The sequence below is a fragment of the Pelodiscus sinensis genome, chromosome 6, assembly GCF_052426305.1.
Source record: "Pelodiscus sinensis isolate ZL-2025 chromosome 6, ASM5242630v1, whole genome shotgun sequence".
Taxonomy (NCBI): Eukaryota; Metazoa; Chordata; order Testudines; family Trionychidae; genus Pelodiscus; species Pelodiscus sinensis.
The window spans coordinates 61,693,915-61,720,366 of NC_143057.1; the positions used below are offsets into that span (position 1 = coordinate 61,693,915).

General features: G+C 43.2%; 1 protein-coding gene across 3 annotated transcripts in view; it reads left to right on the forward strand.

The window, feature by feature from the left end:
- The window catches only part of MCC (MCC regulator of Wnt signaling pathway), a 400,040-nt gene that overhangs the window by 351,061 nt on the left and 22,527 nt on the right, over nucleotides 1-26,452 (forward strand). For all 3 annotated transcript variants that reach the window (XM_006134467.5, XM_025190402.3, XM_006134468.5), the window contains 6 exons: nucleotides 1,859-1,999; nucleotides 3,539-3,639; nucleotides 6,448-6,631; nucleotides 18,779-19,013; nucleotides 23,723-23,929; nucleotides 25,382-25,479. In XM_006134467.5, coding sequence (XP_006134529.2) covers nucleotides 1,859-1,999; nucleotides 3,539-3,639; nucleotides 6,448-6,631; nucleotides 18,779-19,013; nucleotides 23,723-23,929; nucleotides 25,382-25,479 — 966 coding nt within the window. The remainder of the gene's footprint in view (nucleotides 1-1,858; nucleotides 2,000-3,538; nucleotides 3,640-6,447; nucleotides 6,632-18,778; nucleotides 19,014-23,722; nucleotides 23,930-25,381; nucleotides 25,480-26,452) is intronic.

Consider the following 26,452-nt stretch of genomic DNA (forward strand, 5'->3'; position numbering starts at 1 on the left):
AGCCGCTGCTGGTCAGTTTCAGCAGCGACTGAATCAGGACGTCTGGGGCTGAGCAGCTGGGGTGCTGCTGGGTTGCTCCAGTAGCGCCATGGAGCCGCGCTACTGGAGCAACCCAGCAGCACCCCAGCTGCTCTGCCCCAGGCGTCCCCAAGTCAGCCGCTGCTGAAACTGACCAGCGGCTGACTACAGGAAGCCCGAGGCAGAGTTGCTCTGCCCCGGGCTTCCTGGAATCAGCCGCTGATCAGTTTCAGCAGCAGCTGACTTGGGGACGCCTGGGTTTCTTAAGTTGAATCTGTATGTAAGTCAGAACTGGCATCCAGATTCAGCCGCGGTTGAAACTGATCAGTTTCAGCAGCGGGCTGACGCCAGTTCCGACTTACATACAGATTCAACTTAAGAACAAACCTACAGTCCCTGTCTTGTACGTAACCCGGGGACTGCCTGTACTCCTAAAGTGGATGGCAGATCCCAGCTTCTCTGATGCCCACTTTGAAAAGGGCGGAGAAGAAATATTATGTGCCAGGCAGTGAGCATTCGTATGTGTGTACTCACTCCCTTCTGGATCCCTTGTTGTATCAGCGGCTAAGGAAAGGGATAAGCAAGGCTGATGGAACTTGACCCTCAAACAGAAGGATTCAAATAAATTTGTCCTGTTAAGGAGGAAACAGGTGGTTTCCAACTTCATATGTCAAATAATGCGTCTTATTGGGGAGATACGAGTACAATTTGTGGGACTCCGCCAAATTTCAGGATTCTAGGCAGGAGTTCTTAGGTCTCGTACGAGGGGAATAATGATACCAGAGCCTCTCTCCAGGTGGCATTAGATTCAACAGACATTGCGGCGAGGGACACTGGCTTCTGCTGTAACCATGAGGTGATGCTTTTGGCTTCAGTCTTGGGGACTGCCTCACAAGCTCTAGCAATCAATCCAGGATCTTCCTCTTCCAAGTCTCCTTGCTATTTTAGGAGCAGAAGGAAGAACTCGAGGGCACCACTCAGGTCCTTGGGCCTCAATGCTTTATTTGCTTCTAAGAAGAATTATGGCCACCACCACCAGCACGGCTCTCAGCTCCGCCTCTGAGACAGGAAACCTATAAAAGAAAAGGGAGAGGTTACTTTCAGTGTCATCAACTTCTGTCTACCTCAACCTCCCAGTTGATGTCCGATAGGTACCCTGGTGAATCCAGCAGGCCTTTTGAAGGTGTGCCCACAGGCACTATATCAGTTTCTGTCCCATTTATTTTTGGACTGACTGTCACACTTCTGCCCGATATGGCCCTGTATAATAACACTGGCTCACTGCGTGCAGGTACAGTACCAATCAGTTGTGTCCTAGAGTTTTAGGCATTGCCTGTGCCCTCGGAGAACTTCCACCCTGGCTGGAGCAGCCCCTGCCCACGGTTGGCCGAGGTGCTAGGAAGGAAGGGGGCACTCCAGCATGGCCACAGTAGCACCCGCCCACTCCACATTCAACTGGTTTACCAATTAAACAAGATTTTACATCCCTAGTGCAAGTGTGACCAAAGATAGGAAGGCAAGGTAGATGGAAGATAAGGCTAATAGTGATAAGACCACACTGTTACATAGGCTTGCTGCAAAGAGAAAGCAACAGAGAATTCCAAAAGGGATGTTTTATTCTTTGATTGGTTCTTCAGTTGTTGTTTTAGTGGGTGGAGATGGCTCCAGATCCAAGTAAACATCCTCCAAGGTTCTCATCACACTACATGGAACTGAGCAATGTAGCTGTAGTATTTTAAAATACTACTGGCCACATGTTCTTTGGTATTCTAAACTGGGATCGGTTTAGTATTTTCAATACAAATAGACTTCTGGCTAACAATTATTTCCTTCTCCACAGCCGTATTGAGCACTTAAAATCCCAGAATGACTTGTTGACAATAACGCTGGAAGAGTGCAAGAGCAATGCCGAGAGGATGAGCATGCTGGTTGGAAAATATGAATCCAATGCCACTGCACTCAGACTTGCACTGCAGTACAGGTATATAAATACTTGCAGCCTGGGAATTTCAGCCTGGAAAGTGAGGGGACATGACATGCTACAAAAGTTTAGGAGATAAAGCTGCTGTTCTGCAGTTGTAAACCTGCTTCTGTTCCATTATGGTGTAAGTAATGATGCACTGGTTAGATAACTTCCATGAAGCAGTTACGTTTGTTTATATTCCGGTATGTAGCTCAAATATATGCAGAGGTGTTTCATCAAGAATGTGTTTAACCCTGCCACACTAAAGAGTTTTTTCCTCTTCCTTTTGTTAATACAGAATGCAGGTTAGAATTAGTGAAGATTGTAGTTTTTCTCCCTCTTTCTTATATGTGCATGAAAAAAGAAAAAAGTGATGTTAATGTGATAGGTGTTGCTGGGAATATTTTTCTATTTTTTTTTATTTTCTTTAGTTAGACTAAATTAATGTAAAGTCTGTGCCTTGCCCTAGTTGAAGTGCGTTGGGTGCTTGCAGTCTAGTGTCCTCATCGCATAGGTAGCCATGATCATTCGATGTCCCAACAAGAAATTAAAGATTCAGTAGATAAAATTACTAAACTCCCCTCTTACACACTTGCAGTTATCCCCCAGGTAAAGTCTGGGGGATATTGGCTCAATGCTGCTCCAGAGTTGTCTGTGATTTAGCTGTCCAGTGGATAAATAGGAGACTTCAGTTTCTCTTACTGTCAGTCTGGCATTGTTCACAAGCGTGGTTGTATAAAGAAAGAATTCACAACTCCCATTGGCTTGTGTGATTTAAGTTGAGCTCCATAGGAACAGTGAGGTACAGTTCTCAGGATTTGGTCCCAGATAACTATATTTACTTTAAAATATTTGTAAAAAATGTCTCCAGAGGGCCACGCGCATGTGTCAATAACTAGGACCTGGAGGGAGGCATGATGCTGCATGTGCTGCCTATTATTCAAACAGGCAGCCCCCATTGGCTGGTTTCCCCCCCCCCTTGCCTCCAAGCTCACGAGTTTTAAAAAGAAACGGCGCCGCAGCTGCTTTTCTGAGCAGTGTGCAGGTGGCAGCTGTGCAGGCAGGGAGCCTGCCTTGGGCTGCCTGCCACATTCACGGGCTGGATCCGGTAGTACGGTGGGCTGGATCCGGTAATACGGTGGGCCGGGCTGTATTTTGCCCAGGCCTTACTTAGCTAGTCAGTGAACCAGAGAAGGAGAGAGTGACTCTGTAGCTTGGCATATTCTTGTGGGAATGAAAAGACCCCAAGTTCAAGTGGAAAACATTTCATTTGACCCAAAACAGGCTTTTTATCAATTTATTCTATTCTCCGAATATTTCCAAAACGTTCAGATCTGTCCTGACTAGAACCAGGTTTTTTTTCTGATTTTTAGAACTGCCATCAAATTTTTAAAAAATCAATTACTGGCAGAGCTATAGTCCTGTAATGTCCCTGTTATCTTACAAGTAGAAGGGAATAATCTAGTTCTTCAACTGCCACTTGTCCAGTGTTGATTGCTGATATTGATTCTGCTGTCTAAGTTGCAAATATTGTGTGTGTGTGTATTTTTATTTCAGTGAACAGTGCATAGAAGCATATGAGCTGTTGCTGGCTTTGGCAGAAAGTGAACAGAATCTCATTCTTGGTCAATTCAGAGCTGCAGGCGTTGGGTCTGTTGGTAAGATCTCAATGAGTCGCTCTCTCAATCCCATTCGGCATTTTAGTTAACATTAATCTAGTTGCAACAATGAATCATCTCCTGACTGCATGCTCCCCACCAGTCACGTATTTGCTTATTTTTATGTTTTTAATTGAATAAATAAAATGTTTGACACACACATTAGGACCGGAACTGAAACAAAATATTACAAGCAAGTTTAAAAAAAAAAGTATGGTATTACAAGAGATGCATCTTCTGGGCTTGCGGGGTTACTTTTAATGGGCAATAACTATATACCAGGCACAGTGATTAAACTGATACCTCTGAGCATGCACTTCACATACTACATGTAGTGATTTGGGTTACATAATTTGCGCTTGGCATTACCACAGTTGTGCACATAGCCACAGTATTTGCCCACAAAATTAGTATGTTACCAAATAAATAAATAAATTAAATAAATAAAATCTGGTCTTAAATCAGTGCACTCGGCTATACCATAATGCTGATAAAATACCACATGCAGTCTTTACCTCCAATCTCCCATAATACTCTGTGTTTTAATATCTTAATTCTCATTTTTTACTGACTGGGCTCAGCCTCTGTTTTCTTTCTTCCATTTCATTTTGATACTCAGGAGCAACCACTGACACTAGTTAAAACTGCTTTTGAAAATGTTCTTTGGGGCATAGTGCTATCTTAATGACAGTGTGAGCCTGTTTATTGATCCATTTTCAGCATGGTACATGTGAGTTCCATGCACACAAAGGTCATATTTATTTCCAGAAGATATGTGTTTACACTGTGAAACTAATTCTTAGTTTTACAGAGACTCCGTTTTCTTACTGATGGGAAAAGGTGGTAGTAAGAATCTTGGATCTTGCTGGGGATGGGGGAAGGGATATGAAATTTTCAGACAGAAAAATAGCTTTCCATTCTGTGCTGAGACCTAGACACTGCCTTGATGGTAATTTATAGTGCTGGGTTCTCGAGAATCACTGAAATGTAAACTGAGAGCTTTTAAGGACTAAATGACCAGCTGGTTTCAAAGCCACAAGATAAATGAGTTCAAACTCTTGCATCTGCAGGCTAGACACAGGGATCCACAGTTACTGTGCTGTTTCCAGGCAGTTTACTTTGCATCTCTCCTAGTGGTTTGGGCAAGCCTTTGTGTAGGTGAGTTTCTCTTTGCAGTGTGTGTCATGCAGGAAAGGCCATAGCAAATTTTTTTTAGTGTTTTCCCCCCCCCCCCCCCCCCCCCCCCTTTTTCTCTTGAATCTAGCTCTTCCTTTTAGCAGTCTGGTATTGAATTTGTACTGCTGTTCCTTTATGAAAGGATATTAGGGTATTAGATCTTAGATTTTGCTTAGATAGCTGGTCAAGAAGTAAATCCAAAAGGATAGTGTTAGTTTTCCTCTCCATGTTCAGGTTATAAAAGAGAGGGTGTAACTGACGATAGCTATCTGTTGCCAACTTTGTTTTTAATGTGGCATTACCATTCACACCTTTGCTTTTGTTCAGGAGGTTATAGCTTGTCTGTGAAACTTTACTTCACTATGAAATTTAGTCAGTCTTGGCCTGACAAAAGTTATTGTTTTGCATTAGTTTAAAAATTAGTTTAGTTATATTTAAAGTTATACACAGAACAACCCCTCTCCCCAGCCCTGGGACCATCTTCTCATATTGGGGAAAAAAATGTACATTTTCCAAATTCACACAAATTCCAGGATACATCTTTATTAAAGATTTGTATAGCACCACAAATCTGGTTGTGATGTTCTGTTAATTAAAATAGGATTTGGCACCAAATGTGTTAATGCCCTTACTCAGTCCTTTTCACGTAAAACTGACATAGGCTTCAGTGGGAAATTTGCCTGAGAACTGACCAAAAAAAGTCTGAATAAGCACCTCAGGAGTTGGCTTCTGAATAAAAATGTAGACTAAGATACTGAAGCCATATTTACTAAGTCTTGGATTTACTCTACATCCTGGTATTTGAGAGAATAACTGTGACAGTCTCTGGTGTCGCCCGAAAACCCAGAAAAGGGATGAAGGGGTTGGGATAATATGTTGTTGTTTAAATTTGTTGCGTGGTTGTTTTATTGGGTGTGTGTATAGTGTTAAAGGTTTGATAGCTGTGGAGAAAAGCCAGGAAGTACAGCATGAAATCTTTCATTATTCCTCCTGCAGCTTCCATGACCAACAGTTTGGTTAAAAGAGGGATGTTGCGCAATTCCCCACATTGAATTTTCTGGCATTTTCTTTTTTTTGTTTCTTTTGATATTACATTAGCACCCAAAGCCCAACTCAGAGGCTATGTCTAAACTACATCCCTTTCTCGAAAAAGGGATGTAAATTAGACTCTTCGAAATTGCAATAGAAGCCAGGATTTAAATTTCCCGTGCTTCATTTGCATAATTGCGGCTGCGTTTTTTTCCCCGAAAGGGGGCTTTTTGAAAGGAAAACAGCTATTTAGACGGGGATTTACATCCTTTTTTTGAGAAAAGGGATGTAATTTAGAGACTGCCAGACTGTGGGTGTGAAATGCTTGGCTTAAATGAGGATAAAGCACAGTCGTGCACAGAGCAAACTGTCTCTTACTTGTCCTGTCTGATAGTAGCATTGTATGTTTACCTCTAGTACAAACCACATGAATACATGTCATCCTTGTGCTCTTTTTCACTGTATGAGTCTCACTTAAGTCACAAATTGCTGGCTAGGTGTTAATGTCACAGCAAAAGTGAATATATCTTTGAGTCTGTTTTCTTGTGTTAATTTTTATTATGCTCTTTGATGCTCTGACACTGATTGTTTGCTTCAAACTAGGGGACCAAATAGGTGATGAGAACATTACCCAGATGCTCAAGAGAGCCCATGACTGCAGGAAGACTGCTGAGAATGCAGCAAAAGCCCTGCTGATGAAATTAGACGGCAGCTGCGGGGGAGCCTATGCAATCACTGGCTGTAACGTACAGCCCTGGGAGAGCCTGTCATCCAACAGCCACACCAGGTAACTGCAACTCATCGAACCTATTAATCCCCAGGCCTTTGGTTGCAGACCTAAGTAGATTGTTGTTTTCCATTTATTCAGCTATCCATCCTCACGTCAGTCTGCTATGTTCTTTTTGTTTCTATTTTTTTAAATCACTACTACCATGCTTCAGTGAGCTTATTCTCAGACATTGAGCAAGCTCCATCCAAGAAGGGTTTTGTATAGATTTGTTGCAAGCGGGTGATTCTGAACTTTGATCTCTCTCATAAAAGGCAAAACCATAACATTTATTTTACTTCAGCAATTCTGTTTCTAACCCCTTTCCCCTCCTTTCTGTCTCATTGAAACTTGAAGTATGTACTTCTTTTTCACCTCTATTATATGAATATATCACAGATTTCCAGGGAACTGGAAACCAAAAAAATACTCCCATCAAGGTGTCCTAAGCATTTAGAGCATTTCAACTATTGTTGGTTTTAAATGTCACAGCTATAACCATTTCACTTCTTACAAAAACAGAGTAAGAAGCAAAGAATTATTTTGCCACCAGTTATGATTTTTCATAACAACCCTGCTATCCCAAAAACTTCCCTTTAACATTTGACACTCTAGACAAATATTGACTAGTGGACACATTTTTTGCAGGTTGTAGGGGATTTTTCCAGAAGGAAAAAAACAGGATATTGGACTTTCTTAGACCTTAGAAATAATAAAACTTAAATGGAAAAAAAGATCTAGAAAAAACGTAAACAATGAATAGTCTAGCACAGGGATAAGCAATAATTTTTGATGGGGGCAGCCGCTCTAAAAGTTTGGGAAGTGGTTGAGGGCTGCACTCTTCCATATTAATGGAGGGGGTTTGGGGTCTGGAATGGAGCTTGGGTGTAGAAGGGAGCTTGGGGTAAGGGAGGGAGTTTGGGTGAAGGAGGCAGCTGTGACCTGGGGCACTGGACTGGGGTGCAGGGGGTAGGATTGTGACCTAGGTCAGGGATTTGGGTTGTGAACAAAGGCATGAAGGGACTGTGATCTGGGGCAGGGAGTTTGAGGTGCCAGATCTGGAAGGGGATATGGGTACAGGAGAAGGGCAGAGGATTTGGGTATGTGGAGTAGGGGGCAGGAGTTGGGGGCAGAAGGTTGGGGAAGGGAGAGACTGGGGTGCCAGAGGTAGGCTCTGCCAGGAAACTTACCAGCCAGCAGTGGTTCCTGAATCAGCCTCCCACCCAGAAACCAGCCAGTGGGCTTGTACTGGGGTCAGGAGCAGCTCCTAAAGCTTCCCCGCCCCTCTGGACTTAGACTTTTTAAAGAAAAACTGCCCCACAGCTGCATTTCTGAGTGGTGTGCAGGTGGGGCAAGGCAAGCAGGGAGCTGGCCTGGGGCTCCCCGCAGGGTCCGGGGGCTGGATCTGGTGGCTTGGTAAGCCACATCCGGCCCGTAGCCTGCATTTTTCGCAGGCCTGATCTAGCAGCACCTTAAAAACTAACAAAACATGTAGAGATGGTATCATGAGCTTTTGTGGGTACAACCCACTTCTTCAGTTGGAGTATTAAAAATCCAGTTCCAAAATAAATAGGGGATAATGGGGAGGAGAAGGAAGGGAAAAATAGTGAATTAGAGTGTTCATGTTACATGAAGCTGATAGAGAAGGTGCAAATTGTTCTTAAGTATCCCTTGTTTGGTTGGTTGAGTCATTAGGATGTGGAAGGTAGTTGCGCTAGCCACATAATGTCTTCATAGCTTTGTGATGGGTCCCAAACAGAGCTGACTGGCTGGGTGGGGCTGATTAATCACCTGTGCAGCTACACAGCTTAGAGGCAACACTAATGGGGGGGGCTACTCCAAGAAGCTGGAAAGTGGTCAAGGGCCGCACTCTTTCATTTTATTAATGGAGATGTGCATTCTGGGATGGAAATTGGGTGCATGGAAATTGGGTGCAGAAGGGAGCTTGGGGTGAGGGCCTGGGGTGCAGGAGGAGGTTTGGGAGCTGGGAGGGAGTTTGGGTGAAGGAGGTGGTTGTGACCTAGGGCAGGGGCCTAGGGTGCAAAAGGCAGTGCTGTGGTTTGGGCTGTGATTTTAGGCAGGAGGGGGGTGGGACCTGGAGTAGGGACTGGTGTGCTGGAGGGGTTGCAGGGATTCATGACCTAAGGCAGGTGCAGGGCTTGGGAGGGGGCAGAGCTTTTTTTGTAATGGTACTGCCCAGTATGCAGTACCGGCACTTCCAGATGCAGTACCAGCACCTCCAGTCAGAGCTCAACAACTTTTCCCCTGGAATACTGGCACCTTTGCTTTTTTTTTGTTTAAAAAAAAAAAACCTGGGAGGGAGTATGGTGCAGGAGGAGGAGCAGAAGGTTTGGGTTATGTGGGATGGGGGCAGGAGTTGGAGGGGCAGACGATTGGGGCAGAAGGGGGCTGGAGTGTCAAGAGGCAAGCTGTGGCTGGGAGACTTACCTGGGTGACTCCCAGCCAGTAGCTAAGCACGTTTCTCAGACAGGCTGCTTGCACTACTGCCCTTCCCTTGCACAGGCTGCAGGAGCTATGTGTTTCTGTGAACAGCTACAAGCCTGAGGGGAGGGGTACTTTGCATACTGCCTGTGCTTCAGGCAGGCAGCCAATGGGATTGTGCTGGGAATGGAGATAGCACAAGAAGCCTCTTCTCCTCCTCCTCCTCCCCCGCCCCCGGGCTTGCAGCTGTTGAAAGACAAATGGCCCTGCAACCGCTTTTCTAAGCAGCATGCGGGTGCTGGGCAGGCAGGAAGCCACCTGAAGCTCCCTGCTGTGTCTCCGGGCCGAATCCCAGTGGCTTGGTGGGTCGGATTTTTCCGAACTTTGTTCTATAGTATAACTGTCCCTGCTAGCAGACCCCTCCCTTACCATTCTATGAGAGAAAATCATATTCCAGGCACATCCTATTGCCCTGGCACAACCATACTCTTACCAAGCTACATACCAAATTTGGTGGTCTTCGCTTTTTACCATTCAGGAGGTATTCTTGAACACAGACATGCACACACACACTCACATATATAGCAGAAGACAGGTGAAAATTTTCTTGATTAATTTACAGTTTCTATCCCTCAGATTCACTTAAAATTATGTACTCAGTTTCTTAAGCAAATTCGTCCTTTGTTTTTATATAGAATTGGTTAGCTATCATTTTTTCCTACAATTCCTATATTGTCGCTGACAAGTCTAAAGAGCAGGAAAAGACTAAGAAATGTGGCCAAATTCTACATCAAATATGAGGATAAATGTAAATGTCTAAAACCAAAACATTTTGATTTAAAAATAACCCACAGTTTCAGAGTTACTCTGAAGAGGAGATGATGTTTGAGTTCATAAATTCATGTAACACCATGTTACTTACTAGCAAATAAATAGCTTTTGATGATGAAAATATTGACTTGCTTAGAAGTGCAATATACAAAACTATTTCAGGTCACTTGACCCTTTCTTTCATAGTCTGGGTGCAAAAATATGTATACATGTGCATTTGTGTGTGTTTGGGTATATGCTAGTATATTTGGCGCACATAGCAACACACCTGTAATTGCTTAAGCATTTATATTCTACACAGTTATTTTTGGTTGTTTATAATCTCAAAGTTTTGTCTTTCTGTGACTAATTGGTTGCTCAATCAGGGAATGGTCCCCCCCCCCCCCCCCCCCCCCCCCCCCGCGCTCACAGAAAACAATTGAACTGATTTCCAGGAAAGAAGAGAGAGGTGGTTTTTTTTTGGCTACCTTGCTTTGTTGTTGAAAATTTGACAGGGACATTTCCCTAGTTTCATTAGTCTGGTGAAAATCAGATTTCATTTAGTTGAGTGAAAGCTGAAAAAAATCATTCTACAAACATGCACTCTGGGTTTGTGGAGCAAAGCAACTAATGATCTCAGTGTTCCACTGACTGCATGTGTATGCAAAATTTGCTTTGGTTGGCTAGATGTCTCTGCATGTACACATGCTTAGAATAGAGTGAAATTTCATATTTAACAGGTAGAAGATTGTAGAATATGATCTGTGAAGGTAAAGGTGAAAGGAGTTTGTATAAATGTCTATCTATACATTTTATGCGTATATGTAAATTTGTGTGAGACCTGTTAGCTTGAGTCTGTTCCTCTATCATTAAATGATAAATTACTTTGATATTGATATCAAATAGTAATATCAGTTCACCTGATAGTGTACTCCTGTTACAGTTGAATGGTTATACACACACACACGAGAGTACAACTGATGTTATAGCTGTAATGTCATATACATTCAGTGTTGGGACTGAATCCTTGCAATTTCCTTACAGAGAAAAATTAACTAAATATTAACTCCTTTTTATAGACTAGAGAGTCTGAGACAAACAGATGTTACTGTCAGTGGCCACCTAAGGGCATATGGCCAGTCAGGCGCAGTCAGAGTCTCAGAATATTTTGATTCCACCAGACCACTCTGCTTTTCCTTATTTAAATCCACATCTATCAAGAGAATACATGCAACATTTGCCCAGTTTAGGGATGTTAAATATTGGTTAATTGAATAGTCGATTAACCTCATGAATTCTTATCAGTTACTTGACTATTCTATAGTCCCTGGGGGTGAGGCTGGCCGCCAGTGCACTTGCCACTCCTCACTGCTGCCTCTGTATTAGAGGCAACAGCACGGGATAGCAGGTGGGAGCTGGCCCACAAGGGGGCGGAGGGCAGTTAAAAAATCAGTTCCCTTCGTGGACCAGTTTCCTGTCATCCCGCTGGTGCCTCTTATACAGAGGCAGCAGTATGGAGTGGCAGCAGCTCCTGTCCACTGTGAGTCGGAACTGAGTTGGGTTGCCTGTCTGCCTGGCTCTTAATGCACTTTAAATGCAGAGTCTCAGCAGGGATACGTCTTGGACCTGGCACAAGTTAGAACTGAGCCAGGCTGCTGGCCAACCCGCTAAAAAATATACTGACCAGGAGGGCGGGGGAAATGTGTATAGTCTATTGCATCAACCTATAAGCTTTTTCTTATTGGTTAATCGACTACACTATTACATAGCCCAGTTAAACACAAAATCTCCCCTTTTTCCCATTTTTTACATCCAGAGAACAAAGGCAGTTAGATGATGTAACATAGACGTTCTCAGACTTCTCCAAAATGTGGATCACATCTCAATAAATAGAGAGAATCTTATGAGCACCCTTTCCTATTCATATTCACCTAACATCTTTGTGGCAATTACAGTGTTTGCATAGATGTTAGAAAAATAGGTATATATTTCTGACTAATGCAGTATGCGTTTTGTCCTTTATAAAGGAAATTGACACTCGCTCTTTTTGTTCTTCATTTCATCATATGGACATCCATTCTCGTCCTTTCTCTTTCCTGCTACCTTTCTGCATATGCTTCTGTGCTGCCTTTTTCATCTCATCTTGCATGTGCTACCTGCTCCTCCTTTCCACTTGCACACACCTCCCTGCCACTTGGCGCCCTTCTTTTGCTTTCATCCTTCCATGCTGCCCTGGACTTGCTACCCTTCCATACTCCATGGTTCTTTCCATCTGGTGGCTGGCAGCAGCTGCGGCCCCACCCACTATGGGTTGCAATCACTGAAGGTGGATTCTGTCTCCTCTCTATTGTGACAGTAACCACTAGCAGAGGCTGTAAGGCTCGAGTCCAGCTGCTTCTGCAGGCTTTTTCTTTGTTGTGGAAGAACATGAGGGCCTGTAGAAGTAGGCACAACTGAGGAGAGGGTTCAATAAGACCAGCAGGTGCTCTGTGGACCACAGTTTGGGAATAGTTCATGGTAATGGACAAATTCCTCACTTGATTACACTTAACCTCTGTAACAAAAACATTTGTCTATTATACTTGAAGATTCACCCGGTGTTGCTCAGGTCCTTAACTCAATTAATTGTTGGTTTTTGGAAAATAAAATGAAAATGTGCATGCTTCATTTAAATCAGGGCTACTCAACTGTGCAAGCCCCGGGGGCCACAATGACACTTACTGCACATGCCGAGGGCCGCAACTTTTAAGTGCGGTTGCATATAATTGTAAATATATATATGCAAATAGCTTCTTTCACCCTGACGGGTATGAATACAAAGCACCTCCCACAGTGATCCAGTGCTCCCAGCACACCCCCTCACTCGGGACTAGAAACACCAACAGCCTGTTCCAGCCAGCCCATCCACTTGCGTCTTTCAATGCTCACTCCACATGGGAGACGCCTCGTTGTTGTGGAACGTGTTCTAGTGGAGGCCATGTTCAAAGGATCCCATCTGCAGGCCATGTGCTGAGCCCTACCTGCACCCAAACTGCACCGTGGGCCGCAAACGAACAGGCCTCAGGCCGCATGTTGAGTAGCCCTGATTTAAATCATTGCTCTGTGGTGAGGCTGGGGATGAGGTGATCAGTATTCAGGCTGCCCTGGGGAGAGAGAACTACCCTAGCCCCCTCTCACTGCAGCAGCTTGAGGCCAAGTGAGAAGTGCCTCTCCATGGCCGTTGCAGTCCAGCAGGTGCAGCTGGGGGGAGGGGCGCATGTCCCATCTGCCCCCTGCAGTCTCCAACCAGAGTGAGGAATGCAGCAAACTGTGCCCTTTCCCCATGCCCCCTGATGAAGGGGAACAGCCAGCAGTGTCCCTGTATGAATCAGGGAAGGTGGGCTCTAGCCGCTCCCCCCACCTAAAGGGTACTTGGGGGGTGGGAGGCTTGGGGCTGGGGCAGTCCTGGATGGGGAGGGAGAATGCCCCAGCCACCCCCTTTCACCTGCCTGGTGAGTTTATCTTATTTTGTATGGTTTTATGACAAGCAATCCGATTCCAGGCACATCCCATTTTCCTGGCACAACACTGACCTTGCTTTAAGTTGTGATAAGAGGGAGCTGTATACTGAATTTGGTGGTCCTGGCTCTTACTGTTTAGGGGTTCTTGGACAGACTGACACACACAGACAAACTCTCCCAAATTATATAGTAGATATAACTGCAAAATAAGATACCAGCCTGATCCATGCAAGGAAAAATAGTAATAAGGAAGATCTTCTAACTCAAAACTGCAAGGCACATTTTTCTTTAAATCTTTGTAAAGAGGGAAGGAAAAAAAAACTCCTCTCTTTGGCTAAGACGTTGTCAATAAAATGAATAATTCTCCCTGCAGTTTGATACCCCACAAAACAGGTTTATAATGGAAGTGCTGACCCAGCCTTAATTTTGGCATCATGAATGAAATGCTGAATGTCAAATCACTGAACACAAGCACAGGCAACCCCTGGTGACAAGGGGGTTAAAGATTGTAAAAGGGAGCATCTGAGATGAAATGAAAAACCAGCATAGAGGTTGTTACCAGTGAAGTGAATAAAATAATAGCTATCATCTCAATGTATTTGGTTGGCAGCCACCCAACTATATTGCCAATTCATTTTTGAAAATAAAAATAGCTTTTTGGAAGTCGTAATTGTTTTAATGGATAGAGGAGCATTCATTTCTAAGAAGATCCAACTGATTGCACCTGTAAAAAGAATTAAACAAAAGAGAGAGATGGAGATTGCTGCTGTGGAATGACTAAGACTGCTGTTTTGTATTCATCGCACTGCTAGTAACTGCAACCTTCCACAAAGATGCAGGAGGGACAGTATGTCCCATTGCGTGCAAAGGGAATGCATTTCTACATGTTTTACTGCTTACCATCTGAACTTATCCAAACCGAGTGCTAAATCTGCCTATCAGAACCACCTCATGGATTTTGGATAAGTAGCTGAAATAAAGGATTATGTTGGCTGAAAGGTGGAAATGTTGATAAGGAATCATGTTAATGCTTCCAAATCCCGAAGTGTGCGGCATGCTCTCAGTATCACAGTTCAACATAGAGCAAACAGATTTCCTAAGGAGGGAGGTGGTTTTTGCCAATGTGTTTGAAATTATAGCCCAATATACTGTTTGTTCAAATTCTACTGGTCTGAGTGAAGGTGCTGCCCAGCCAGAGTGAGGAAGAGAACACACTGTACGCTTTCCCCTTGCTCACTGACGAAGGGGAACGGCTAGCAATGTTACTGTACTAATTGGGTGGGGGAAAATCTTCAGGCCCCCGTTCCTGCCCTCCCTAAAGAGCACCAGGAGGTTGGGAGGCTTGTGCCTGGGGTAGTCCCAGATAGAGTGGGGGGGCCACATACCCAGCCAGCCCTTTTCACCTGCCTGGTGATTCTGTCTCTTTTCTGTGTGGTTTATGAGAAGCAATCTCATTCTAGGCACATCCCATTTTCCTGGCACAATCAAACCCTGACCTTGCTTTAAGTTATAAGTGGAAGCTGTATACCAAATATGGTGGTCCTATCTCTTACCATTTAGGAGGACAAACAGAGAAATGGACAGACAGACTCACAAACTTTCTCTCAAATATAGGTGTGTATATGCACGTGTAGTGTGTGTGCAGATATATGTGTACACCTTTTAATATTACACCATGTAACCTCTACAGAAAATGTATATACAAATTAATTGGGCATCATTCAGAAATCTTTCAGATGTCAATGATGAAGAGAGCGGGCTCGAGTTATGAGGGAGTTTCATATTTTCCTCCTACCTGTATGTTAGAGAAATGAAAGACATATCATGTATCTGGTTATTTTTTCTGTTTGTGACATGCTGCCTGTTCAGTTCACCTAGGAAGCCTCATGCATATTATCCTGATTTTCCATCCGAAAACATAGAGGGCAATGTCTACACTGCAGGCTTCTTGTGCAAGAACTGTTTTGCGCAAGAGTTCTTGTGCAAAAATTCTTGCCCAAGAGCACGTCTACACTGGCATGAGCTTTTGCACAAGAGATGCGCTTTTGCACAAGAGCATCTATGGCAGTGTGGACGCTCTCTTGTGCAAGAAAGCTCTGATGGACATTTTAGCCATAAGGGTTTCTTGCTCAAGCCACCCCTGTTGCCCATCCACACTGCCTTCTTGTTCAAGAGGGCTTATTCCTCGTGGGGAGAGGAATAACTCTTGTGTAAGAAGCCCTCTTTTCCGACACTCTACTGTAAGTTTACTTGCGTAAGAACAAACATGCAGTGTAGACGCTTCGCAAGTTTTTGCACAAGAACAGCTGTAGACATAGCCAGAAGAGTCTGGCAAATTCAGCATTACACAGTATCTAGCCTGAGATGTTTCTCTCTGAGGAAGTAGGTCTGGCCTGAAGATTTTTGTGAGAGCCATCAAAGTGTGTTTGGAGGAGCCTCATGTGGCATCATAATCCAGTATCACAAATGTATCACGGCATTGTTTCAGCACTTAGCCATGCCATCTCACACACTGAATGTCTTCTCCACAATTCAGGAGGGGGAAAGGTAGGCATTGGGGCCTGTCTCTGCCTCTTGAGTAGGGGAAAAGGCTATATATCCTTTTCCTCTGCTGCCCATATATTGCCTCTGCCTCATCTCTCACAGTGGGTGGGAGGGATTCAGGCACCAAGATTGGGGGACAAAGGGCAGTTCTCTTTCTCTTCTGTCCTCTTTGTACTTGCTGCCTGTAATTCAGACAGCTCCTCCATTAATTCCTCACCTTGTAACCAGAGGCCTCACTAGTACTTCAGCAGAGGAGCCAGCTCAGTTGCAAGCAAGCAGCCAGGGCTGAACTAAAGACAGCTCTAGCACCATTGGCAGAAACCTGAGTTGCTGTTGCTTTCCACAGCTGTGGCTTAGTTGCCAAAAACTGGAGAGACCTACAGCTGTGGACCTGAAAGGTCAGTTCTGTGCAGCTGTGGCTGGTATGGTAAATACTTGGGGCTCTTGAGGAATAGTCCTCCTAGCAGATTTACGGGGCAGTGCTCAGTTTTCATTCTGAGGGCTCTCTTTCTTTCTAGCAAAGAGAGCAAGGAGCATATTTTTCTCTGTAAACAAAAGTTAAGGTTAACATTGACTAAAATTGTGAGGATGGGTGGCGGTGGTGTGTGTGTCTCCCCCGTAAGTTTGGAGATCTTTTTATTTTGCAAGTCTTAGAGATCTACAGCATCACTCGAATATAGAATTGAATACTAATTTTGTTGTATTTCCTGATGTTCACATCCATAGCTGTCTAGTGAGACCTCATTAAATAACAAGCTTTGAGATCTTCTGATGAAAAGCAGAGTATTATGGAGACCTCATTAAAACCTGCATGTATTTTTACCTAAGATGGGCCAGCTGATTTCTGATTTACTGCAGATGGGAATTAGTAGCTGAAAAAAGTGGTTTTCACTTCTAGTAAACACGGCGCCTGTTATCCCTAAGAGAGAGACGAAATCATATGAAATTAGCAGAATGCTGTAGTAAAGCCATGTAACGTGATATTTCATGAGGGGAAAAGACTTAAGGAAGTCTTTGTAGCCCTGCCAATTCTCTGTTTCCTCTCAGGCTGCCCTGGGCTTGGAATCCACTGAAAGATCCACTGGCAATTATCTGATGCAACTTAAAATCAACAGAGTGAGCACAAGCACAATTGAGAAGAAACAGAGAAAACCAACCTGTTTTCCCCTCCTCCTCTTTCTGCAGTGCATAAGTGTGCAAGCCAAGTGTATTTCCATTACATTAGTCTGGCTCCAGCAGGAGTCCACAGAGTGGGGTTTTTTCCTTCTCAAAAAAATGCTGAAAAATAATGCTACTCAATACAGAATGTGATTTATTCCCCTGCTGATAACTGAGATCATCCAGCATTCCAGACAGGCACAGTTAATGGATGACTTAACCCTCACCCAGCAGCTGATTACAGGTCCTCAGGAGACAGCGGGCAGCTTTGTCTGCGTAGGGTTGTAGAAAAGGCAGTGCTATTTCTTTTCCTTTTACTGTTATTGCAATTATATTCAGCAGTGGAATGTTAAGGAACTAAAGCAGCATTGCAATTAACCTCCATAAATCTCTGCTCCCTAGAACACTGAAATGAACATAGATGGAGATGGGGCATTGAGGCGCCCTCCTTATCTAGAAATTGTTTTCCCTTTATGAAAGCTCTTCATTATGTGACGTGTGGAGCGAATACAATTGTCTGGCAGTTTTTCTTTTGAAATGACCTTTGGAAAAAGAATGCTGCCATGAAGTCAGGTGATGGTGTTCTAGCAGAAGTGCTGTAAAACATGACTTAGCTACCGCCAAGTTGAGGGATTTGGATGTCTTGTGGAAATGAGCATTGAGGTAGCTGGTCATTGTTTCAAATTCAGTCCTAATAGTTGAAAGATAGTGCCATGACATGCAGACACTTTCTGTGTTGCTGCCTGTGCTATATCAGCTCTGTAGATACAGGATTTTAGTTTGTGTTGCTCCCAGCATGACACATTCAACAAGCACTTAATTATAAGTCTAGTGCCAAAAGCAGGTATTCTAACAAAACTAATTACTTGGCTCTGCTATGAAGAAATATTTGACTCGGTATTGTGATATTTTCTATTGTTTGTTTGAAGAACAATCTATTTTATTCTTCTTTGTATTTTAAAGTTGCAGATGTCTGTGTCTGTGTTCTGCATATTGCAACACATGGTCCAGACTAAACTGAAAATGGACTGTCTAATATAGGAGTTTCCAAGGTGCTAATTCCTATAGTATATTTCTGTAAAACTGTTAATACACAACGGATCCTGCTGGCCATTTTAGCCTTCCTTCTGTTGCTCATTATATTCAAAAGTGTTTTCATACTCCTCAGCCATGTCAAAAGAAGGACAAAAACATATGAGCACATAGTGCTCTTAATCTCTCCATCAACATGAAAAGGGGGTACATGCCTCAGCCCTGCCTAACACCCCCTGCAAAGTCACCTGAAAAATGCATGGATTTATGGGATTGAGCATTACGTGGTGCAGTACCATCAACCCTGGTAAAGAAAAGGAGTATGTCAAGAAAGTCATTGATTCCGTGACTTGCAGACATCTCTGTGATATTTTCTGCTTCAGCCCCGGGATAGTAGGGCTGGAGCTGTCAGCTGGTGGGGTGTCCTGGAGCGCCAAACCACTGCAGGTCACAGACAAGTCACCATGGTCATTCACGCTAGCACTACAGTCCTCTGTAAATGTTTGATGATGATGCTGATACAATTATACTCTATGGTAACTGAGAGTGTAAACATGCATGAGTGAATTAGATGTGTAGTGTTAATAAAACAAAGTTGAAATGAGGATTGGAAAGAGGAGGAGGAGGAGGCTAGAGACCTGAACTTTCTCCCCATGAGTGATGCTGTTTTTGATCTTCCCAGCACTACCAGCTCAACTGCAAGTAGCTGTGATACAGAGTTCACAAAGGAGGATGAGCAGAGGTTGAAGGATTACATCCAGCAGCTGAAGAATGACAGGGCAGCAGTCAAGCTGACCATGTTGGAACTGGAGAGCATCCATATTGATCCCCTTAGTTATGATGTCAAACCTCGTGGAGACAGCCAGAGGCTAGATCTGGAAAATGCAGTATTGATGCAAGAACTCATGGCAATGAAGGTATTTTATAACATGCTGTCTGTGCCCCTGATTTCTTCATGGTATCAGAGAAGTAACTAACAGTGATGCTCAGGACCACTGTAAAACTTACACCTCCCAAAGGATATTGTGACAGTAGCAAGAGCGTGCACAGCTTACCCGTCTCTGTCAGGTTATGGCATAGCCTAGCCTTGCTGTCTCTGAAAGGTGGGAGCATACCCACTACCCTGTATCCTGTGCACCTTATTAGACCTAACTATTTGTTAGGAACCCTAGTACAGTAGACTTCCGATAATCCGGAACCTATGGGACCTAGGTGGTGCCAGATTATCAGATATGTCGGACTATCAGGAGGTACTATAAACTGGTTATATATATATATACTGTATACATTATATACTGTATATAAAGTGTTCTTAACCCTTTTTATTGTACATACTGTATACAGTATACTGTGATGTTTTAATTTTTTAAACCCTTTTTTACCCTTTTTGCTCGGTTCAGCTGCTGCCGCTGTTACCTTGTGACTCATTTTTTGCCGAAGCTCACTCACTAGGCTCTTGCCATTTTGATGCCGGACTATCAGGAGTGCCGGACTATTGGGTGCCGGACTATTGGAGTTTTACTGTATATACATAGCACTGTGATCCCATTGCTTTCCCCTACCACATCCAATGCAATCAGTTCAGCGTCCTTTGTGATTGTTTATTTTTATATTAAGTTGTTGTGCTGCCCCCACATTTTTCTCTGCTGCTAGGTGTTTGAATTGCAGGACAGAACTGCATTATGGAAGGTGGTAGTGGGGAACTGGGAAGTTATATGACAAGGGGGAGTTTACATCTAGGAGATAGTTGAGTTTTTCCTTCCCCCTTTTTCCCACCCAACTCATCAAACCACTCTTGGCAGCAATCTGTCACTACATTCAAGAGCAAACAAGAAGCATGTTCACTTGACGTTTCTGCTGAAAAGATCAACAACAAAATAGTTAGAGTTGCTATTTTAAGTTGTCATCAGACTTTCCTGGTAACACGCCTGGGCCATGAATAAGAACTACATGAATGAGGGCTGTAGAATCAGCATGCCTGCAAACTCAGTCAGGCCCCACTGTACCTCTTCGTATTTTGATGCAACCCAGATAAGGGAAGAGACTTTTTTTTTCTTTTTTAAAGAATGCTATAATTCTGGAGCATAATTAGCTATATAGCAACTGAACAGCAATTGATGGACAATCCTGCTTTATTTACACACGTTTGCATTAAACATGGAGCCCTTGGCATACTTGCCACTCTCACTATCAGGGCATAGCATGCCTAGTCCCCTTGCTCTCTGAAAGATTGTTTGTTAGGATCACAGTTCTGGAGTGTTGATCAAGACACTTGGGGGTTGGAGGTCACATTCCTCTGGCCCAGGTAGGTAGAGAGGGCATTAGCAGTGCCCATGTCTATGTGCATTAAGCAAGGTCTTCAGTCCATAGGTCTAATTTAAGACACAGTAATCAACAAGCCACATGCTTGCAATAAGGAGATAGCAGCAGCGGTGCTCAAGGGAGACCGAAAGCATGAGACAGCACGTCTAATGTAATGTTTCATTACTTCACTCACAAGCTTGTGCATGTACCACTCTGAGAAAATACTCTAAGGTTTGTGCACTGAGGCAGAACAAAGTCACCTCCGTTTCACATTGCTTCAGAATAGAAGGGCCTGTTAAAAGCTATCATCCTTAAGGCACTCAAATAGTCACCAATTCAGAGCAATTCCTTAACACTGTGCTGCAACATAGAATTGGGGTGGGAGCAGAGGATGGAGATTTTCAGTAGCAGGGCTAAGAATCTCATTCCGTAATTTCTTTGTCAAGCTCATTTTTGTTTGAGCTATAGCCTATTTTTTAGAAAGGTATCTAGTCTTAATGTAAAAACAAGTAGTCCAGTGGCACCTTAGAGACAAAACAGGGTGCCACAGGACTACTCATTGTTAGAGGGGTAGTGTTAATCTGTAATTTTAAGTCCTAATGCAATGATTTCAGGTGATGTAGAATCCACCATGTCCCTAAATAAATCGTTCCTGTGGTTAATTATTACCCTCATAAAAAATGTTTACCTTATTACTAGTCTGAATTTGTCTAGCATCAGCTTCCAACTTTTTCTGCTAGATTTAAAGAGAGCAAAAATTTTCTCCATGTAGGTTCTTACTGGCCATGATCAAATCATCTCTTAAACTTTGCTGGTATAAATTAAATAGATGGAGCTTTTAAAGTCTTTCATTGTTAGGCCAGACCTCAAATAATTCTTGCAGCCCCTTTCTGGTCCCTTTCTAATTTTCCAACATTCTTTTTGAAATGTGAACTCCATTTTCCAGTAATGGTCACACACATGCTTTGTACATGACTTCCCTACTCCTCCTTGATATTGCCCTCTTTTAAGTATCCGAGGTGGTGTATGAGAGCAGAGCTAGCTTGTGGGTGTAGGAAATGGACACTTTGACACTATATACATGCAACAAGGAGTTTGCCATAAGAGAGATTGCAGCACGATTGTAACAATCTGACTGGTAGGAGAATTATCTGCAGCAATAAACTTCTAAAATTAATCTTCTTTCATGTCAAGAATAGGTATTTCTCGTCTGTGTATCAGATTCAGAGGGGAGACTAAACTAGAACCTATTTGCCGAACCTTTCCAACATATAGGATAAGTTATACTAAAAGACTGTCTTAGATTTTCTCACCTGTTTTCGGCATATTGTTACCGAGCAGCTCTGTGTTCTTAGGGAAACAGGACATAGTATTCAGCTTGACTGACTCATGAAAGACCTTTCCCCCTTCCGTGTCTTCTTGAACCAGAGCTGAACAGAAGACTTACAAAAGGCAATGAAAAGGCCAGAGAAGACACATCTAAACCCATCTGCAAACTTCTCTACCCACATGTGAATCAAAGATGCAAAAGGCATCTGTTAGCATACAGAATAGAAAACAAAGTCCAAAGCAAGAATTGTTCTGAATTCTGGGACCCAAAAGGAAGGAAAGCATTGCCTGATAAGAAATCTCTGCTCCAGATGTTAATGAACCTACACCTGCACACTCATATCAGTCATTATCAGACCAATTCTAGTAATAAATCCTCTAGTAATAAATTCTTCAGTATCCAAATTACTGAAATTGCCCACTTGTGTTGTGAGCTCTCTCAAAGGAATACCACCCATAGCTAGGAATGATCAGTTATTATTGTCCAGCCTGAACAGAACAATTTTGGAATATTCTCTTGAATCATCAGTTTACCCATAAACAAATCTTGTGTTCCCTTTTGAACCATTTCGTTTCCCTACAAAACCCCTATCCATGCTCAACTAAGGGTTCTAATGCCTGGATCTAAATACTGCATTAGTTCCAATGGGGACTTCGTCTTTTCCTGGTTGATTGTGCTGGGGGCTCTGCTTGCCTGCAGCCCTCTGGACCCACAGCCACCTGGGAACCCTGACTGATTGAAGCGTCACAGATTGGTGAGCTCCAGTGCGTGTGGGCGCTCGCTTGCGCTCTCTTTTTTAGATATAGCCTCCTGGCCCTGCTGTATGTGATCAGTTATGGCTTGCTAGCTCTAACTTTTGTGCATCAGATTTAAGTTAGATTTAATATTGTAACGGTTTTGGTTTTTGGCTCCCCTTGTATGATTACTACCTGGAAATAAATAGTTTTCATGGTTAATTTGGTTGCTTCTCTGTCTCTCTTCATCCCCTCCTCTTGGAGGTGGGTTGTTGATTTTGGGGGGGGGTTGGGTTTTTGGCTTCCCCATTTGCTCTGCAGCAGTGGTCCTTGTACCTTAAACTAAAGATTGCTGCAGCACCCACAAATCCTGCGGGATTTGCTCATCAAGTGCGTTACTAGCAGGATGGTTGTGTAATAAAAGTGGGGATTGAGAAGTGCTGAACCTGGGGATATATGAGAGTGGCATCTTAAGTGTTGTTCAGCCTAGCCCGTTGAGTCCAAAGGCACATGAGGGTCAGAGCCTGATACTGCGGTCCAACCCAGTCTGAGTCCAGGGTATAAGGGATCAGCTTGTGAATGCTGATTAGCTGGTCTTCAGACATGGTGTGCGCGCGCGGGTACGTGCTTGTGTGCGTCTGCGTGCATCTGTTTCTAGGGTTGAAAGAATTCAGCTCTGGAAAATTTAGGTTGCTGCAGAATAGCTCCATTGGAAGGAGGGAGAAGTAAAACTCTGTTTGAGAACTCAAGTGACACAAGCAGCACATAGATAGAATTATTGAACCCCTCTCCCTCTGAGGAGTAACCCTAATAAATGAGCATACTCCAAAGTAAGGAGCAAATCTAGTAATAATATCACTTACCCCTTTACATATCCCTGTGAATTTGGTCCTGGGAGTCTTAGCGCAAGCTGGTGTGGCTAAAAGTAAATATATATTATATCAGTTCAGACTTCTCTGTGCCTGGGACCTTTTATGGCTCAAGGGTATAGCTTTTCAAACATTTCCTTGGTTGTTTTTATATAATTACATTCAATAACAATAATGTATTTACACTTGGAAATTCCTTTCTGCTGCCTATGTCTGCAAATGTTCTTTGTTTAGATAATACATTTGAATAATACGAGCAGTTCCTAAATGAAAAATTTATTCAAGCACCATGCTGGCAAGCAGCACATATGTGATTTCATTCACTAAAAACTCCATTTGTGCACAGTGTGTGAAGTGGTATCTTGATGTGATCTGTCTCTCCTAAACAGGAAGAGATGGCAGAGCTAAAGGCACAACTGTACCTGTTAGAGAAAGAGAAGAAAGCCCTGGAACTGAAACTCAGTACTCGAGAAGCCCAAGAACAGGCTTACCTAGTACACATTGAGCACCTGAAGTCTGAAGTAGAAGAGCAAAAAGAACAGAAAATGAGATCCCTCAGCTCCACCAGTAGTGGCAGCAAAGACAAATTGGGCAAGGTCAGGAATTAATGGAAGTCTCCTTAATCAGTGTAAACCTAACTAAAGACATTTCATTTCCCTGTTTTAAGCATGTTAACCTGGCCTGCTTTCTCCCTTCCCATGTACAAAGCCTTTCTCCCTCTTCCAGATGGCATGTAATAATATATAAGGTTAAGATTTTGACATGGATATTTTTAGTAAAAGTTATGGGCAATAAACAAAAACTCTCAGAAGTCGTTCCATGACTTTTAGTAAAAGTAACTGAGACAGAATGGATGAGAAACCACAAAATGGGGGAAGGGCTGCTCAGCAACCATTGCTGCAGTTCAAGTCCTCCTGTGGTGGGTCCAAAATCCAGGGTCCCCACCACATATGGTGGCTGAGAATGCCAGAGTCCCCACCGCTGCCCCACAGCAGCTCAAAGCTATGGGAACTGCCCAGGGCCAGAGCTCCAAGGTCTCCCCTGCAACCTGCAACTAAGAGTTCTGAGACACATGCTGGCCTCCAGCTCCAGCCCTACCGCCCTGGGGCTGAAGAGGAAAATGTCACAGAGGTGTCTGGAAATCACGGATTCTGGCCATGACATATTTTAGCATTAGTTACATGGCATCTTCCATCTTGGGCTCTCTAGGCACTTCACAGACACTCAAAGTTAAGCCCATGTCCCCTGAGCAAAATGCAGAGTTATTAATTCTGGGAAGATGACAATCGTTCGGCACTAGCACACTAGCTGCTATTGCCAACTTTATTGTCACCTGACTGTTGAATCTCCTTGAAAGTCAATAGTGATGTGATCTGTGCATCCAGAAATAAACCAAGATAAGTGTTAATTTCATTAGGAAATGCCTGGAGGTTTTATTATAAAATCCACTTGCAGTGCAGATAGGTACCAATCAATAGCTGGGGCAGGGGGAATAAGCGTTCCTTAGGTAAACACAAAATCTATGCATTACTATAGGTAGGTTTATAATTTTTCTGAGGAAATAGGGGTACCCTAGAAATTCCATAATCCAATGTCTATGCTGCTGTGTCCCTTTGTTCCTATGGTCCTACAAAGCCTCAGCAGCAAACAAAATTACAGAATAGTGTCCTCCTGTGTGTGTGTGTGTGTGTGTGTGTGTTTTTGAATACACATCATTTGAATTTTTGCTTACTCACTGTGTTTTTTCCCTTCAAACCTGTTGTCAAAAGTGAAATAAGAGAATGTATAGTAGAATTTGGCAAATTATTTACTATTGTGGGATGATTTATAAAACGTTGAATGACTCTGTGGATTTTAATGCATTGACCCATCTCTATGTGCATTGATGTACCTTGATGTTTCTACATGATGCCTGTGGTGTTTTTACTTACTTGATTTTTGGCTCAGTTTTAAAAGCAGTTGTGAGTTTAAAAGTGCTTGGAGTCATCCGCCCCTCCTCTCTGCAAAGATGAGTAACTCTGAGTAAGATGATCTTGTTCATTTCTCAGGAGTGCACAGATGGGACCACACCACCATTAACCCTAGCTGAGCTGAGACCATACAATGAGAGTGAATTAGCTGCTGAACTAACAAATTCACTCAGACGGTAAGCAACCTCTTCCACTTCCTGGAGACCTGATTTATTCCACAATCCTAGGATAAGATTTCATTTTGGGTTGTATCTTTTAATCTGGCACATTTTTAGTGATCATCAGAAGTTTGCCTATGAGAAGGAACCAGGACTACGGTTTTATAACAATTCCTTTTCTTCTTATTGCTCTTTACTTGTTAGTTTGTCTATTCCTAAATTAGAGAGGAGCTCAAAAAGCGAACATCTCAGAAATGTGAATGAATTATAGCCTCACAAAACCTTTGAGAGGTAGGGAAATAACTATTATTCCTAATTTATTCATGAGGAATCTGAGGCATAAACAGTTTGTGTGATTTGCCCAGGGTCACACAGGAAACCTATTATAGTGCTGGGATTAGAATCCAGAGCTCCAGCTAAACAGGTTTGGCCTCAGGTCAGTAATTGGATGGGAAACCACTGAAGAACTCCTAGCTGCTGCAGGGAATAGTTTTTCTGATTCAAAAACAGCATTCACCATCTGATTGAGTACCACAACAGTGTCCTCTCATGATACAGTTGCTATTTTATACAAAGTTTTGGCTTTCAGATGCTTTACAAACTAAAGTCTTGATAACATTTTTTTCCATGAATAACCAAACTTGTAAAATGAGGGCTATTGCATACCTACTGTATTTTCCCATATGTAGTCGTAGCAATTGTGTGGTGCATGTGGTGACTTAAAGTGAAAATGTTTATTTAGATCCCTTAATGTAACTTGTATGCATCAGGGGACAGCAATCTTTGGTGCACAGCCCATCAGGATAATCAGCTGGCAGGCTGCAAGACATTTTGTGTGCAATGAACGACTGCAAGCACGGCCCCCCCCCCCCCATAGCTCTCAATGGCTGCAATTCACCATTCCTGTCCAATGGTGGGCTATCTTGCAGCTCACACTACTTCCCAAACTTCAGCCACTGGGAATTGCGAGGTGCTGTGCGCGTGCAGACAG